This window comes from Solanum verrucosum, unplaced genomic scaffold (assembly GCF_900185275.1).
Source record: "Solanum verrucosum unplaced genomic scaffold, falcon-dt-bn FXZP01000125.1, whole genome shotgun sequence".
Classification (NCBI taxonomy): Eukaryota; Viridiplantae; Streptophyta; class Magnoliopsida; order Solanales; family Solanaceae; genus Solanum; species Solanum verrucosum.
In genome coordinates this window covers 2,663,779-2,681,073 of record NW_026019923.1, presented here as the reverse complement: position 1 = coordinate 2,681,073, position 17,295 = coordinate 2,663,779, and the positions used below count along the sequence as shown (strand labels likewise).

Sequence of the window (17,295 nt, the reverse complement as noted above, 5' to 3'; positions counted from 1 at the left end):
GGGACATGGCAAATAACATATATTATTAAAAAATTAGGTTAAAAATGTACTATAAAATACAATAATTAACAACTTAATATATTAAAGAGACATATAAAAAATAGTTAATATTTGAAATTCTGCGTGTGCCACATAAATTAGAACAAACAAAGTAATAAATAATGTTTTCAAAATTATGTTAAAAAAAAGTACTACAAATCACAATAGCTAAAAATTTAAAATATTTTTATAATCATATAAAAATTTCAATAATTTCTCAAATTTTATAATATGACATAAATTAAAATTAAAAAATAATATATATTGGGCTCCGTGCTGGCACGGGGTCCTATATCTAGTATATATATGACAAATCAATAATAACAATAACGATAATATAGTTCATACTAATCCAATTATCTTGAACATGTAATAATTATGTCGGAGATGTCAAATTTCTTCATCACTGGTACATCCATAGCAGTGCTCTTCTTCTTCATCCTCTGCACTATCCCATTCTTGCGAACAAGAGGAACATGCTTAATAGTGCAACAACGTGGTAGTTTATTATAGTCCACTAAATCAAATAACTGAAAAAAATAGGATAAAATATCTTTAAATCTATGTTGATACTGCCTTGTTATCGCTCTTTGTTTTTGAGTGACTTTCATTTCGCCAATTGTCTTTAACCCCTCGCGGCTATATTTACCGCCTATATTCAAGTCAAATGGTCAAACTTGCACATTCTTGTCAACTACAATATATAGAAGATTGATATATTTGAACAAAGGTAGTTTAATCAACTCGGATTTGTCGTTGATTTATTATTCCAAATTAAAATTATGAACGAAAAGGAAACAAAAAAAACACTTTTTAAAATGACAACGTATGGAGACCCAAATTTGGTAGAAATAGAAGTAAACCTTACCCAAAAAAAAAATGAAAAAACTCAATAAAGTATGAAATTAAAGTGATATGTTAGAAAAAAAATAAAAATAATATATATATATATCATTTATTTGAGGGAAAATTAAAGTGATATGTTAGAAATTTTTTAATTTTTCTTGGATGAATTCAAAGAAATTGAAGATAGTGAAATTAAAAAAAATAAATTGAACTCTCACCAATAAAGTAAAAAATCACTCAATTATTTTAACTATTTAAATTTTAGTCAAAAATTTATTTTTTGAGATTTCAATTTTAATCACTCAATTTTTAATTGCCAAATATATTTTTATTTTTATTTATTCTATTACCACTTAATGTTTTTAATGTTTAATATTAATAAAATTTTTCGTTCTTCATCTTTTTTCAATGCAAAAATCCATTTTTCATTTTATCTTTGCATCTTCTAAAGCTTTTTTTTTTTTTAGTTCTACCTCTCAGTGTAAAAAACATTTATTCATACTACTATTATTTTGTGCTTTCACAAATTTATTTGGTTAACTTTTTTTATTATTAATTTTATCTTTGTAACTAAACAAATAATTTTATATAACTATTTTTAATAATATAAATAATCAATATCGAGATAAAAAATAATATCAAAATGTTAGAAATAGAATGAGTCCGGCAAATTTTTTTGGATTTCATATTTTTCATGAATAAAGTTATTTAAGTGGAAGTATAAAATTTGGAAGAATTGATAGAAAAGAAACTGAAGTAAAAAAAGTAAGAAAGAGAAAAAGAAAACGTTAAAAGGTAAAGAGAGAAAGATGTTTGGCCATTTGAAATGGATCCACTTGGCAAAATATAAATGGGCCTTATACAATTTTTATCTGTCACATCATATTTGTGCCTCATGGATATTTCAAAAGTTGTGGTTTTAAAAGTATTACAAGTGGTTTTACTTTTGAGGGTAATTTAGGTATACGAAATAATTGAATTTACCTAAACACCCTTAACTTTTCACCGAAATTACGAAAATACTCTGACTTTTGTTGCTCGTGTCATTTCGTGTCAAAAATCTGTCTTGCCAATTATATTTTCCGTTACTTTTTTTAATCACATATTGTGTAAAATAATCACGTGTAAATGTCAGAAAACGTCTAGAAAGTAGAAAGCATTGAAAAAAAGAAACATAATTAAAGACAAAATGAAAAAGAGGTAAAAAGCATATTTGACTTGAGATAAATCTAATTTCAGGCTATACAGATTGTGATAAAGTGGTAAGTATTCTTTTATTTTTAATCAAAAGTCTCGAATTCGTTTCTTTTCATATATAGAGCTATATTTATTAGAGAGCACTTTATTCCTTAACGTGAAACTTCTTAGCACAAATCAAAATTTAATCAAACTTTAATATAAACATTAAACACCGAGTACAATTGAACCATCTTTTGAGTTAAAATTCAAAAAATAAAATAGTGAAACCAAAAGTCTTGAAGTGGCGGCTTAGAGATGCCGGTCCAAAGCTATTAAATAATCAATATAAAGTTTAATCATTTCCATAGAGACGTCTTCATATAACATAGAAATATTTGACATTTTTGAATAACAATTACTAGTAATATATTATTTTTTACTAGAGCAATGGGCCTAGCTAACGCGTGAAACACTCCGCCTGGGGGAGGAAGTAGAAATAAAATCTTTATACGCTATTATCATCCAATGAATTCATTGCAACATCACGAACAATGAGACTTCTGTCTCTTTCGGTCGGTTTATTTTGATTTTATAGTTTATTGATTTGATTTAGCGGTTATTAAATTGCTATACAATCATTAAGATATTGATTTATCGGCCATTGCTATCGATTGTTGTTGATTTAACCGTTCAGATTTGACATAAAAAAAATCATTAAAATCGCTTAGAAATAAGATGGAAAACCAAATGAACAATGCACAAGAGTAGTTGAGAGATTGCATCTTGCTCAAAAGCAAATACTGACACATTGTAGAATAATTAAGAACTTGAGAGACTACAAAAAAATAAAAGTATGAAACTAAACTCTTAATCAAAGACTTTATATACTGAATGACATAGATATAATTTATTAATTTACTATTGAGAAATCAATTAACTCATTAAGAAAAATCTCAAAACCATTAAAAATCGATAATCTGATAATAAAAATAATTAAAACTATTACCAAAACCGCTAAATCAAAAACTGATTTGATGGGTCCTTTGAGAGTACATTCTTCTTCATTCTCAAGAGTAATGCATTAAATAAGATTTCCTATCTAAAAGTGGATCTTCTTTGGTAACCAAAGGGCAGAGTGCACATGGTGTTGGTCAAATTTAATATGTTTTAATTTATGTGCTACTTATTTATTATCGAGATCAAATTTTATAAATTTTAGTTAATATTTTTTTTAAAAGAATTGAGTTAATAAATAAATAAATTATTGATCCGATAAGTTAACCTTATGTTGTGTTTCATGGGTTAATTTTATCAGTCACAACTCACAAATCCTATTACCTTTTCGTTTAACGTGTTTCACAATCATATCTCCAAAGCATGTTAATCTCTCTATGGTTTGAATGAAAATGAAGTCAAGAATAATGGAAAAAATAAAATATTTTTTGAATTTTTGTGATCCTTTATAAAATGTAAAACACGTTGAATGAAAAGTACTCCCAAAATACTTCAAAATATGTGACACATTTATTATGTTAAACGAAAAAATGATTTCTAACACAAATTAATTTAGTTCAAATATGATTAATATAATCGATGAATATTAAAGATTTATATAGTTAACTCTAATTTTTCGTTGACATGTATACATAAAACTATTTATTGCTTATACATCTACATTTCATTTAATTACTATTAGACATCTAAATTTCATTTAAGTATTCATCATTAAATTAATATCTCAATTTGCGTGATGAAGAATTTTTTAATTTGATTAGTACAAATTTTTCCAAGGCCAAGTGGTCCATATAACAAGTAGTCCCCATTTTATTTAATGTTATTTGTGACGTGATCAATTATTATTATTATTTTTTTTTAAAAAAAAAAGAGTTTTAAAATTTTATAATCTCAATTTAAAAATACCTATAACATATTAAAACATTATTTGAATCTTATGATTTTAACATATCATGTGACCAATATGAATTGTGGTGCAAAACTTCGACGTTTGCCTATATAAATTGACACAGAAAAATATTAATTCACTTAAAATAAAAAGTAAAATACATAAATTAAAACATAATAAATAAATAAATAAATAAAGGAAAAATCCTTTTGGTCAGAATGATAAATAAAATATTTCACACTATATTATTTTACCTTTTAGAATATTTTTACCCTTTTAACTTTAATACATTTTAATTAAAAAATAAAAAAAGATTAATTTGTTTTAAAATAAAAATAATATTATAAATTTTTTAAATTTCTGAGCAAATTCTGATCAATTTTTTTTGACCATTTAACGTTACTTATCAATAAAAGGTATACATTGATATTATCACCCTCTTATATTCCTAGGTGAACCAACGGCATAGTGCACATGGGGTTACAACTTACAAGTGTATAATAAGTTGACCTTGTATTTATTAGGGACGGCTTCGGTATTTAAATTCAGTAATATAAAATATATATTTTTATTCAAAATTAGGAATAAATATATTTTTTTATTCTAATAAATATGATAATATTTGATTAAACATATATAAAGTTTACTTAAAAACAACTTTTAAAATACATGCTTTATTAAGATAAGAGAAAGATACATTATAGCTATAATGAGAATTTTAAAATTAAATAATTTTTAAATATGAAAATATATTATTCTATTTGAGACATATTTTAGATATAATATCACATAAATTTGGGGAAAATGAGGGAGTAACAATTACTCCTATCCTGATTTGTGTGATACACTTACCTTGTTATTTTGTCTAAAAAAGAAAGATATTTTTCTGTATTTAAAAATAATCACTCCCTCTATTCAATTTATATGCCGCTATTCAGATTTTGAGAGTCAAACAACCTAAGTTCAATCATAAATTTGAACAAGAAAAATATTATAAAATTTAAAAATATATTAAAAACTCTTAAAAAGAAGAATTTATAAAGTCAAAATTCTGAATCCGTCACGAACCTGTCTATTAGTCCAACTATGTAGCTCTTCTCTCTTCTAGATCTTTTATAACTCCTATAAAACAAGGGCATCTACAAGAGTCACCACTATTATTTCACTAAGTTCACAAAAATGGCAGAGTCCCCTACTACCTCAGGTTCTTTCTTCTTCATTTTTTTTCTTATTTTTTTCTTCATATATATTTGAAATGCTGCTATATTTTTATTGGAGAAACATAGTCTAAGCATTTTTATGTGGAAAAAAACTTGTGATTTCTTTTTTATTTACTTTAGTTGTTGGTTACAATATGTTTGAGTTAATAAGAGGAAGGTCTTGTGTTGCATCCCTTAATTTGCTTCAAAGGAAAGAGTCTAGCGGTTAATGAAATGAGTGAAAATTACGAGAACTCGAGGTTTAAAATTTTAGTAGAGACAAAAATATGTTAAAAGTCAATATCTTTTCATATGTCTAGATCTTAGTAATTGTCAGAGTTACTCAATACTTATGTCATGAGGTAACTGATAGTCGAGATGCGAGCAAGGTGATAAAAAAATCACCTTATAGTAAATGCACAAAATTCTTCTTGTTATTTATTTTTAGTAACGGTCACTTTGAACACCTAGACTATTCTATGAGTTACCTACTATCTCTCGATTATGAATAACTTTGATCTCCAACATTTAATTAGTGAGATGGAAAGAAATCATCTTTTTATTTTTATCTTTTTCGTCTGATTTACTTTATTGATCACTCGATCACACGTCTTTAATGCCAATGTCAAAAATAGTTATACTGGAGGTAGGTAAAACATTTATAACTGTCATTCATTCAATTCGCTGCAATCTTGTTCGAATTGTTTCATTCTTTTTTTTAATTATTCTTATTTATGCATTGTTCATGACAATTTTAACTTGTTTTCTTGATTTTTAGCTCTAAAAATTAGTTACTAAATTTGTAACCATTTCAGGTATGACTAGGAAAATTCTTGTACTTTTCTTGATTGGATTGTTGGCATATGTTTATCAAGCAATTACACCACCTCCTCCGAAATTTTGTGGTTCCCCCGGTGGCAATCCCATCACTGCACCACGAATAAAACTCTCCGATGGAAGGCATTTGGCGTATAAAGAGCAAGGTGTTTCGAAAAATGAAGCAAAGTACAAAATTGTGTTCATCCATGGATTTGATAGTTGTAGACATGACGTTGTTATTGCCACCACTCTTTCTCATGTAATTCCCTCTTTACCCTTCTTTTCAATTTTTTTAGGCAAGGGCAGAGCTAGGTAAGACTATTTAACCTCATACGTCAATTATTTTTTTCAAGGATAGAGAAAAATGAGTTTTATCGGTCAATATGAACGGTTGAATTTTCTTGCTATGAAAAAATAAATTCTAGTGTATTGACAAAAATTGATTTTGGTCACAAGTTCAAATACTAGGTATCATGACATATAAATTCCTAGCTCTGTCATTGCTTGTCGTAGGCAGGAACGGAGTTTGAAGGGTGGAAGAGGGTTTATTCGAACTCTTTTCTCTCAATTTTTTTAGGAGGGCAGAGCAAGGTAGGAATTAGGGGGTTCAATCGTGCAGATAAAAGAAAAAAAATGATTTTTTTTACATATATATATAAACTGTTGAATCACTGTATAATGACAAAGGGGGTTCAATATTTTAAGTTTGGTCACAAGTTATTGTAGTTTCTTTCTAAATTCCCCTTCCTATGTTGCTTGAATTTTTCAAAAAATTATAGTCGGAGGTGTGTTAAATCCTCCAAATGTATTGTAGATCTGATACGGGTGCGATAATATTTTCGGAAAATTCGAGCAACGTACTCCCCTTTTATATAAATTTCTGACTCTGACACTGCTACAATGATATGTTGTGGTGCAGGATGTTATTGAGAGTTTGGGAATATATATTGTGTCAATTGATAGACCTGGTTATGGTGAAAGTGATCCTCATCCACAAAGAACACCAAAGAGTTTAGCTCTTGATATTGAAGAATTAGCAGATCAATTGGAATTGGGATCCAAATTCTATGTTGTTGGATTTTCCATGGGTGGACAAGTAGTTTGGGGATGTCTCAAATATATTCCTCACAGGTATTGATCATTTTATTCACTTTTCTTGAGTTGAGGGTCGTTTATCGAAAACAGTCTCTCTATCTCACACAAAGGTAGAAGTAAGTTTTACGTACGTCTACCACCTTCCTCAGACCCTACTTGTGGAATCATACTAGATAGGATGTTGTTGTTGCATTTCTTTTGCCTTTTATTGTTGATGCACTAACGGTTTAAAAAATATGTATAAGTAATTTGGTAAAAACGGTAATTGACATGCTATCACGCGTTAAAATTCAACAACAAACAACAACATGCCCAGTGAGATCCCACTAGGTGGGGTCTGGGGAGGGTAAATTGTACGCAGACCTTGCCACTACCTCGTGGAGGTAGAGAGGCTGTTTCCGGGAGACCCTCAGCTCAGGAACAACAAATCTAAGTGACAGGAGAGATATATATAAAACATAACAGTCAATACAAACAATAGCGTATAATCAACAAATGAGACAGTAACAACAAGAAAGTAATGCGATGCGTGAAACGCAGTAAACATCATAAGGCTAGGTCTACTCCAACCGCTAACAACCCATACCCTTGCAAGGGAAGACAACACGCTAGCCCTACTAACCTACAACCTTAATACGTGACCTCCACTCCTTCCTATCTAGAGTCATGTCCTCGGTAATGTGAAGCATAGCCAAGTCTTGTCTAATCACCTCCTCCCAATACTTCTTGGGCCTACCTCTACCCCTCCGCGTACCCTCTACCACCATTACCTCGCACCTCCTCACTGGGGCGTCTGCGCTCCGTCTCTTCACATGTCCAAACCATCTCAGTCTCGCTTCCCTCAACTTGTCCACCACAGAGGCCACTCCCACCTTCTCCCGGATAAAATTCACTAAAACAAAATTCAACTTGTAACAACTCTCTAAAATTGTTGTCACAACTATGTCAGATCCTCCAAAAGTACTGCACTACTTTCCATCATACACCAGTCAACATTTTTGAAGAGTCTGAACAAGAGTTAGTGTAGAATTTTTTATTTTTTTATATTGTCAGTGTATATAACATAACGTAAACTCGTGTTGTAACAGATTGGCAGGAGCAGCACTTCTAACACCTGTGGTTAACTATTGGTGGCCTAGTTTCCCATCAAATTTGTCAACAAAATCATATTATGATCAACTTTTGCCTGATCAATGGACACTTAGAGTTGCTCATTATCTTCCATGGTTAACATATTGGTGGAACACTCAAAAATATTTTTCATCTTCTAGTGTTGCAGCTCATAGCCCTGGTATTTTTAAAACTCAAGATATGCAATTAGGACCAAGATTTGATGGCTCACAAGAAAAATACAGGGTAAGTATTATTTGTGGATTCAGGATTTAAACTTGACTCGTTATGCTATTCAATTTTTATAATTTTAGTACTTACTCGTTACGTTTGTCTTTTTTTTTTTAAAATAAAAAAAATTATGGGTTTGGAGGTTTGGTACTTCCTTTTGTTGAGTTTAGGTGTTTGTTTGACTGGGTACGGAGGTTAGGAAAGAGTGATTGACTTTCGTCAAATTATTGGCATAGATGTAGATTCAAGATTTTAGTTTGATAGGTTTAATCTTTATGTTCTTACCATTGAACTCGTTATATTTTTGAAATGTTGTGATTGGGGTTCATTACTCCCTTGATTCCATTTTTAGGTGAATCTATCTGGTTGGGCGCGAAGATTAGGAGAGAAGATTTTTGGTACTTGTCATGATATTTGTGTGGTTAAAAAATTATGTAATGAAGGATAAAAAGAATGACAAATTTAAAGATAAAATATTTTACAAAAGGGGTCATTCTTTCTAATTGGAACTTATTAAAGAGGAAATAATGTCACGTAAAATAAAACAAATGGGCATTGAAATATTAATGATTTTTACAAAATTTCCGTGTCAAAAAAATATTAGGTTATCTTTTCTCTTCTGTCCAAGTTTTGATGGGCTAAGTTATCTCGTACATATACTGGTAGGAGGTTACGAGGATCTAGTAAAATTGGGTGACATTTCTTTCCCCTCACAATACACGACTTTACTTCGAACTCTAACAAATTAGAACTGAAATTCAATTCAAAACTAGCTCAATGTTTTCCCAAATAACCTCAAATTTTAGATCCGAACCCCCCTCGACATTTCAATTCTTTTTTTAATATTAATATTAATTTATTTGAGTGTAACTTATTTGTTAATTAATCCATTCCTTTTCAGGCACAAATTAGACAACAAGGGGAATTTGAATCACTCCATAGAGATACAAATATTGGATTTGGTACATGGGAATTTGATCCAATGGATTTAAAAAATCCATTTGATAAAAATGAAGGATCTGTTCATTTATGGCAAGGTGATGAAGATGGACTTGTACCTGTTATATTACAAAGATATATTGCACAAAAATTACCATGGATTCAATATCATGAAATTAAAGGTGGTGGTCATTTATTTCCTTATGCTGATGGAATGGGAGATAAACTTATCAAAACATTTTTACTTGGTGAAAAATTTGAAGTATAACGATGTACGGAGAAATATAGACGTTCAGATATGATTTAGTTGAATTCTGAAGAAAAAAAGAGTGATTGAAGTCGAAGTTGAAAAAGGGTATTTGAAAGTTGGATTTGACTTAACATGTAACATGTGTTGTGTGCTTTGTGTAATGGCACTAGTTGGGGACTAGTCCTAGATGAAATTAATTAATACAAAGTTCATCATCTATGTGATCTTGTTATTTTAGTTTCTTTATTTTGACGAAATTAGAAATTTTGTTAAAGGTATTTAAGATATATGTATATCAAAGTTATCGAATAACACTACCAAAATCAAATCATGTGAACATATCAAGATATTTTTATTTGGTGAAAATTTTGTACCGTAAAGATATACAGGAAGTATATTGTATAGTCATTTGGGTATGATTTGGTTGAATTTTGAAAAGAAAAAAAGTGATTGAAGTCGAAGTTGAAAAAGGATATTTGGAAATTGGTCTAAATTAATACAGGTATATGGTCTTGTTATTTGTAGTTTCTTTATAAGAATTTCGTTAAGGATATATATATATATAATGTATACAGTATCGGGTGCTTGAGCACCCATTGATTCTGACGGAGACTGTGTATATGTATATAGAAAAAATTAAAAATTAAAATAATGTATTCATGAGAACCTATTAGCCAAAACGGTTGATGGGTGTTTTGATTCTCAAGATGAAGTTAAAGTTTTTTTATTCTATATTTCATATCTATAGAAGGACGTTTATAAAAATCTTTCGTGAAAGTTAAGAACTCGTTAAAATTAATTGATTCTATTTTTAAAAAAAAGTTCTTGAACTTTCAAACTTTTTCATTACTCTTTGAAATGAAACTCTATTCTTTACTTGTCTAGCTATAAATTCTGCAAGGTTTCCGTAAGATTTTGCAATTCTTAAATGACAGCAATATTCAGATTTTGATTTATACAATAGAATTCTTTTTATAAGGTCATTTGTAATTCTTCAATTCTGCGCGATTGACTTTCTATTAATAATTTTGTGAATTCCATAAAAATATGACCTGAATCTAATCGATACTTTTTTGAATCTCTATACGTACAATTCCCTCAATGTGCTTATGTCACGAACAAAAAATGGACGTGATGACACTCGTCTTATCCCACCAAGACAAGTCAGCCTAAAGCTCAGCCATTACGATAAAATGCAGAAATTTTATAATAAACTCAAAAATACCCCAAAATTTGGTTGTCATGTGTACAAGCCTTAAAGTATTACAATTGATTCATAAGAAAAAACACAAGTCTCAAATGACATAGTTTCTAGAATAGAACAAGATCATAAATAGGAGTAAGAAGGTCCGCTGAAATTACAAGCAACTACCTCACAAACCTCCATAAGAAGCCTCAGAAAAGAATAGGGTGAAAAGTACACAAAAATCTAGGTTCATAACCTACAAAAATTATAGAAGCAAGGGGTAAGTACCAAACCACACGGTACTCAGTAAGTAAACCTCTAAACACAAGCTAAGGGGATAGAATACGGGTACTCTTTACACACCAACCGAGCCTCCACAACTACAACCTGCATAAAACCAGCTCAACCTACCAGTTCACAATTTACATAGCACCCAGCTCAACAGCAATCACTTTAACAAATTACATATCCTCAACAACAAACTCAATATTCATCAATCACAACTTCCACAAAAAGGCACTCACAAGATCAAGTTCATCAAGTAGAGGTAATCAAATATCAAGTGCTTTCCAACCACCAATAAAACACATAATAATCAAGAATGAAGGATGTCATGGGATGCAATGCAATATGAAACTATGAAATGATATGCCTCAGAATACCAAGTACTTTTCAACCGTATATACATGATACTCCTCAAAAATACATCTAGAGTTCATGACCCATGGGAGACTCGCGAGGTCCATATACCGACACAGACGATCTTCACGTGTCTGTACGGGCGATCTCAACGCACTATCATAAATCAAATAAATTTCGCACGGACGATCTCCACGTGCCCAAAATATAATCTTAACATCTCACCATTCCCAGCACGGACGATCTCCACGTTCCCAACTTATACATCAATCTCATGTCAATGCATGTGTACAATATGATTTCAATAAAAGAGATGATGCATCTAAATCAAATATCAATATGATATGTAATCACCTCAGCTATCACAAGTATATGGGTTCAACAAAGAACACAATCACGCATAATAAATCAAGTTAATAATATATCTGCTAATGCCCATATGCTTTGGCATTCTCGAATTACAATCTGCATTCTATAGGAATAAACTTTCCCTTTATAACACCGGTACTCGTACCAATGCCCGTCACACCATTGGTACGAGACCCCCATCCTTCGCCCTTACCCATGGTCTATTCCATTTTTAATTTTTTTATCAGAAAAATGTCCTTCAACGAAGTCTTTCAAACTATTTTAAACACATCACACACAAATAATTAATCACATTGTCTTTTATTACCCCTTTTTCATCATTACAATTAATCAATGTGGACAAGTCAACCCATCACCAAGTCTCATTACCCCAAACACTTATTACAAGGAAATACACGAATTCAATACACTTAACAAGGGTTTAGAAATCCACTTGCCTCAATCAATCAAGAATTTGCTCTCGGACTTGAGTCTTCCCCTTTCGTTGTACTTCCAACTCAAAGCAATCTATTCACATTAATGACCACAATAAGATTTCAAAACTAACAACACCCATATTGCTATATGTTTAACCTTGACCCAAAAACTCACCCAAGCCAAAAATCAAGTTCTTAAGTTTCAAGCCTAGGGTTAAGTCCCAATTTTTTCAATATCAACCTAATAGTTCTCGTATGATATAATACACCAATAATTACTTTCTTATCTTAATATAATGAAACTCGAATTATAATATAATAATAATAAAAAAAAAATCTGGAGAAACACTAAAATTAACCTACGGACTAACGTGTATATCAATTAAAGAACAGTAACATCATTCAAATCTATATGAAAGATTTGCAATATTTTCAATATGAGCCAATCACCCCACTATCATCTACCAACTATCACCTTATGACTACCTTATAATCATTCCAATAATTACCTAAAAACAATTACCCATTAAAACTAGTCCCCCAAATTCAAAGAACGCACGTGCAGCAACATTAATTGAAAGCAGCAATAGCTTCTAAAAGTTATAAATTTAACTCACGTATTTTATTAAATTAGGCTAAATGGTATAGGGTCTTAAATAAATTATCACTTTAGCCCATTAACTATCAATTAAGTTATTTATCTACAATTATCCATCAATTAATTAACTCAAGTTAAACGAATAGTTAAAAATTCTCAAAAATAACCTACCTAGTCATTACAGCTTATATCCTTGAGTGTGAGGGTTTGAATCCCAGTACAGCCAAAGTTTTATTTTAATTGAAAAAAGGCAAATTGAAAGTTTTTTCTTACATTTTTACTTTCTTTTATAGCTTTTCACGGCTATTTGCTTACTCTCTTTTTTTCAATTTATTATTTTTTCACTTTTCTATTTTTAATATTCATTTACTAATTAAACTATAAAAATACTAGTAAGCTTTGAGAAGAAAATCCTTCTTAGAAAATAACTTTGCGTCAAAAGAAGTGAGCACCCATGACCTTCAAATCCTGAATCCGCCATTGTATATACATTAAAGTTATTGAATAGCACTTTAAAATTGAAAAAAAACAAAACAAATCGTGTTACGTTTGAACAAGTACAATATAAAAATCAAAATATCATATCATAATTTTTAAGTATCATATCTAACCGACAAATTAAGTCCCCAACAATAATAAGAAACAGCTTCAAGGCTCAAATGGCATGATACATTTTTATTTTTATTATTATTATTTTATAAATTCCTAATTAATTGTTTGAGACTTTAATGCATGATGTAGTTAGATAGTAGATTCCTAATTAATTGTTTGAGACTTTAATGCATGATGTAGTTAGTTGACTATCTTGAAGCATAAATAATTTGTTCTTTTTAATCGATAAAATTGTATTAAAATAGATAAGATTCATTCACGTTAATCAAAGGTTTTGAATATGAGCCCTACATGTAGCTGTATATAAAAAAGATTTGTTAGAAAATGGTTTCCTCTTGAATAGATCTTACGTGGTGCGAATTCAATTTAATCGAAACTGTAATATCAAATATTAGAGAATTTTTTTTTCTTAAAAGAAAACCTTTCTCTAACTTGATAGACTCATCTATTTGATACAACAACAGGACATAAAAGAAGAAGACTTATTTAATTAATTAAAATAAATAAAACTTCTAGATGAAACATTAGTGACGTTCTGAGGCATGATTTTGGTTAGATAAACACTCAATAAAAATAATATTACAAAACATCGCATGATGACACTTATATAAAACTATTTTTTAAGTTTTTCAACTTCAAAGATTATCGTAAGATGATTGTGATTCTTTTATTCTTTAACAGATTTTATATTATAGCTTTAAGAATGAATAACTTCATATAAAAAAGATAACTTCAGTTTATATGCATTTGATTTACATTTTCAAGTCTTTTTAGTTTCTTACAAATCGCGTTCAATTAAATATGATTATATAAACTGGGACAGAGGAATTATTATTCATGATTGTATGTATGAGACTATTATAATATTCAAATTTTTTTTCATGTATAATCATTTTGTACCCTTAACTTACTGATTCAATTAATACATAAACATTGATAATCTTTGATGATTTATTTTTTATGTGATGTAGTCATGTAGAGCATGAATCACGCCTACGTGGCCACCGTTTTGTAATATTTATCAATTTTATTTAGTCATCCGTTTCCAACAAATAAAACAGTACTAATAAGAATCGTGGTAGAGTGATAAGTACTATTTCATTCTTAATTAGAGATTTCAGGCTCGAGTTCTCTAGGTACATCACCTTTGATAGAGAACGCTTACTCTCAATGTGGGACTTTTCGACACGAATTCAAATTAATCAGACCGAATATCGGACGGGAAATTAAAAAAAAGAAGTAAGATGCATAAAAAGGTGGAGTGCATATTCAAGAAAACCTTTTAATATTTGAAAAATGAAAAGTCATGTCAAATTATATGAGTTTACTATTTGGGCTCAGAATTGTGCTTGAAGTTTCATGAAAGGGACAAATGAGATATTATATTTGAATTTGGTTTAGTATCTAAAATTAGTTTGGTCAGTGGCTGATTCAGAAATTTTGTATCATGGGTGCTCAACTATTTTTAGCTCAAAAAATGCTACATATAATGGGTGCCAGTTAATATATTTCAATACATTTCTAAATTTTGTACATAAATAAGAATGTTGACACAAAAGGTAGTGGGTGCTTAAGCACCCATAAGTGACTACATAGGTCCGCCACTGAGTTTGGTAATGTTTCATATTCGAGTTCCATGAATAAAGTTATTGTTAGTAGGAAGCATTTATTTTTTCAAAATGAGATTATCTGGCACAAATTTAGATTTATCGACCTACAAGAATTCATTTTAGTCAGACTCTAAAGTGAATGTCGAATATCTGATAGAGAAACAAAAAGAAAACGAAGAGGGGGAGGGTTAATTTACGATCAAGTATTCTTTGAAGTTCGTCATTTAATTTTATCCATATTTCAAAAAATATATATAAATATAGCTCTTGAAAAATTAATCTCGTGAGCAATGTTAAACTAAGGTCCAACGTTGGCTTATACATAGTTTAACCTTACTAATAAAATATTAGATTGTCATCTAATTAACGTTTGGTTTTCTAAAAGAGATTTACGACGAAAATTTTTGGAGGGGGAAGAGATTTAAATAGCCCACTCTCTAGTTTCTTCTATATTTCATTAACTAGGCCCACAACTAATTCCTAGCCCATTTGTATGTACATTAGCAGCCCAAAAGCCCACAAAATTCCTACTCTTCCATGGTGAAATTTTTGTAGCCCAAAAGAAAACTCTTATGTCTCTTTCAACAAATTATCTTCAAATAATAACATATTTTTCTTGATTTCTCACTCAGGGTCATTGGGGATTCGATTAATCTGGGTTCACGTCACGTAAGGTTCATTTAAGGAAAAAACACTATCTAACAAGATTTTTTACGTACCCAATACTCGAACATAAAACATATGATTAAAGGTGTAGGGATCTCATACATCACACTGCAACCGTCATTGATAGCTAGTAAGAGAAACACTACCAAAATACCGCTAATTTCCAAGCAACATCATGGCTCATCAATAAAAAAATTTGATGAAAAGTCCGATTATCGACAGATCGAATTGAAAATACAACAATTTTACGTTTCTATTATATCTTTACTCTTGCCTTTTTCTAAAATAAAAATATTTAAAAAATCCCTTAATATGATAAATGCTATGCAAAATTATAAATTTCAAATATTGAATGGTTAACAAAAAGTTGCGTTTGAAAGGAATATTCATGTGCCTTTCTATTTCAATCCTTTCATTTTCAATGTATTATATTTGATTAGATTCCATGAATTATTTTGTATCCAACATAAAAAGATTCCATGATTTTGTTACACGTCATTTTCATCTTCTAAAGTTTGTCCCAAGAAAATTATTACGTTACGTTATAACTAACTAATCAACTTCATTATATTGCAATAAATCCTACCAAAATGGTATTTTCAGTGTGAGTAGCACGTAAGACTATATTTTTCAGTGTCATCTCCGTACTTGTCTTGTTGAACCATTGACTATGATATCAACGATTAAAATAAAACATCTCAAAAATACTCTTAATATCACTTGTATTTTTCTCTTTGAGACAAACGTACACTATCTTTCTCAAAAGGCTTCACACTATTAAAAATGCTATTCAACACTTAATAAGTTTTCTTTTACTTACTTTTTATGTATTAACTTTATTCACATGCGCAATATTGGCGGCCAATTTGAAAACTAAATATTTTACTATGCACATCACAATAATTTAAGATTTATTTTATTTTATTGTTTTCACCCCAGCAGGTTTTATTGACTAATTATTACAATTTTATAGTGTCAAAAAGTCATAAAAATTTGGAAAACATGACAAAGAAAATACATAAAGAATCGAATTAATTAATAATAAAGTACATAATAATTTTTTTGCATGTTATATATAACGTAAGGATTAAGGCAAACTCACAAAGTAAAACATGATTATAATATTAATTACTTGGAAATCACAACTACTATCTACTTTTTTCCATTTATTTTTTTTGTAATAATGGTAGCTCAATTCAACAAACAACTACAATCATGTTGTGGAGCTAGAATATTTTTTTTAATGAGCTTATGCTATATAAATTGTTTAATATAAGTTATTTTTATTTTTTGTATTATTAAGTCATCGAAAGAATATATAGTTACATGCAGTGGACATGTGATTTTTTCTAAAAAACGATATCGATATTTAAAGAAATAAAATGAAATTACTATAATGAGGTCAGAATAACAAATTAAAATATCAATTGAGATAAATCATAAATAATTTTAAAATATAATATGACATATTATTTGTTAAAATTGAAACAAATTACGAGAGTAATCTAATAATAGTGGTGAAGTCGGAATTTTTATAAAGGAGTCAAAATATAATAATTGACACCGAAAGCTCTTTGCTTAAATGTGTC

At 29.5% G+C, this 17,295-nt stretch overlaps 1 protein-coding gene across 2 annotated transcripts in view; it reads left to right on the top strand.

Moving 5' to 3' along the window:
- Positions 1–9,827, top strand: part of LOC125825167 (uncharacterized) — a 28,575-nt gene extending 18,748 nt beyond the window's left edge. Inside the window, exons 1-5 of one of the 2 annotated variants that reach the window (XM_049504504.1) lie at positions 5,072–5,171; positions 5,982–6,244; positions 6,905–7,116; positions 8,169–8,436; positions 9,323–9,827. In XM_049504504.1, coding sequence (XP_049360461.1) covers positions 5,147–5,171; positions 5,982–6,244; positions 6,905–7,116; positions 8,169–8,436; positions 9,323–9,628 — 1,074 coding nt within the window. In that variant the 5' untranslated portion in view covers positions 5,072–5,146 and the 3' untranslated portion in view covers positions 9,629–9,827. Of the gene's footprint in view, positions 1–5,071; positions 5,172–5,981; positions 6,245–6,904; positions 7,117–8,168; positions 8,437–9,322 lie in introns of those variants that run through there. The other variant, XM_049504510.1, reaches the window with a different exon arrangement.
- Positions 9,828–17,295: the final 7,468 nt, after the last annotated feature.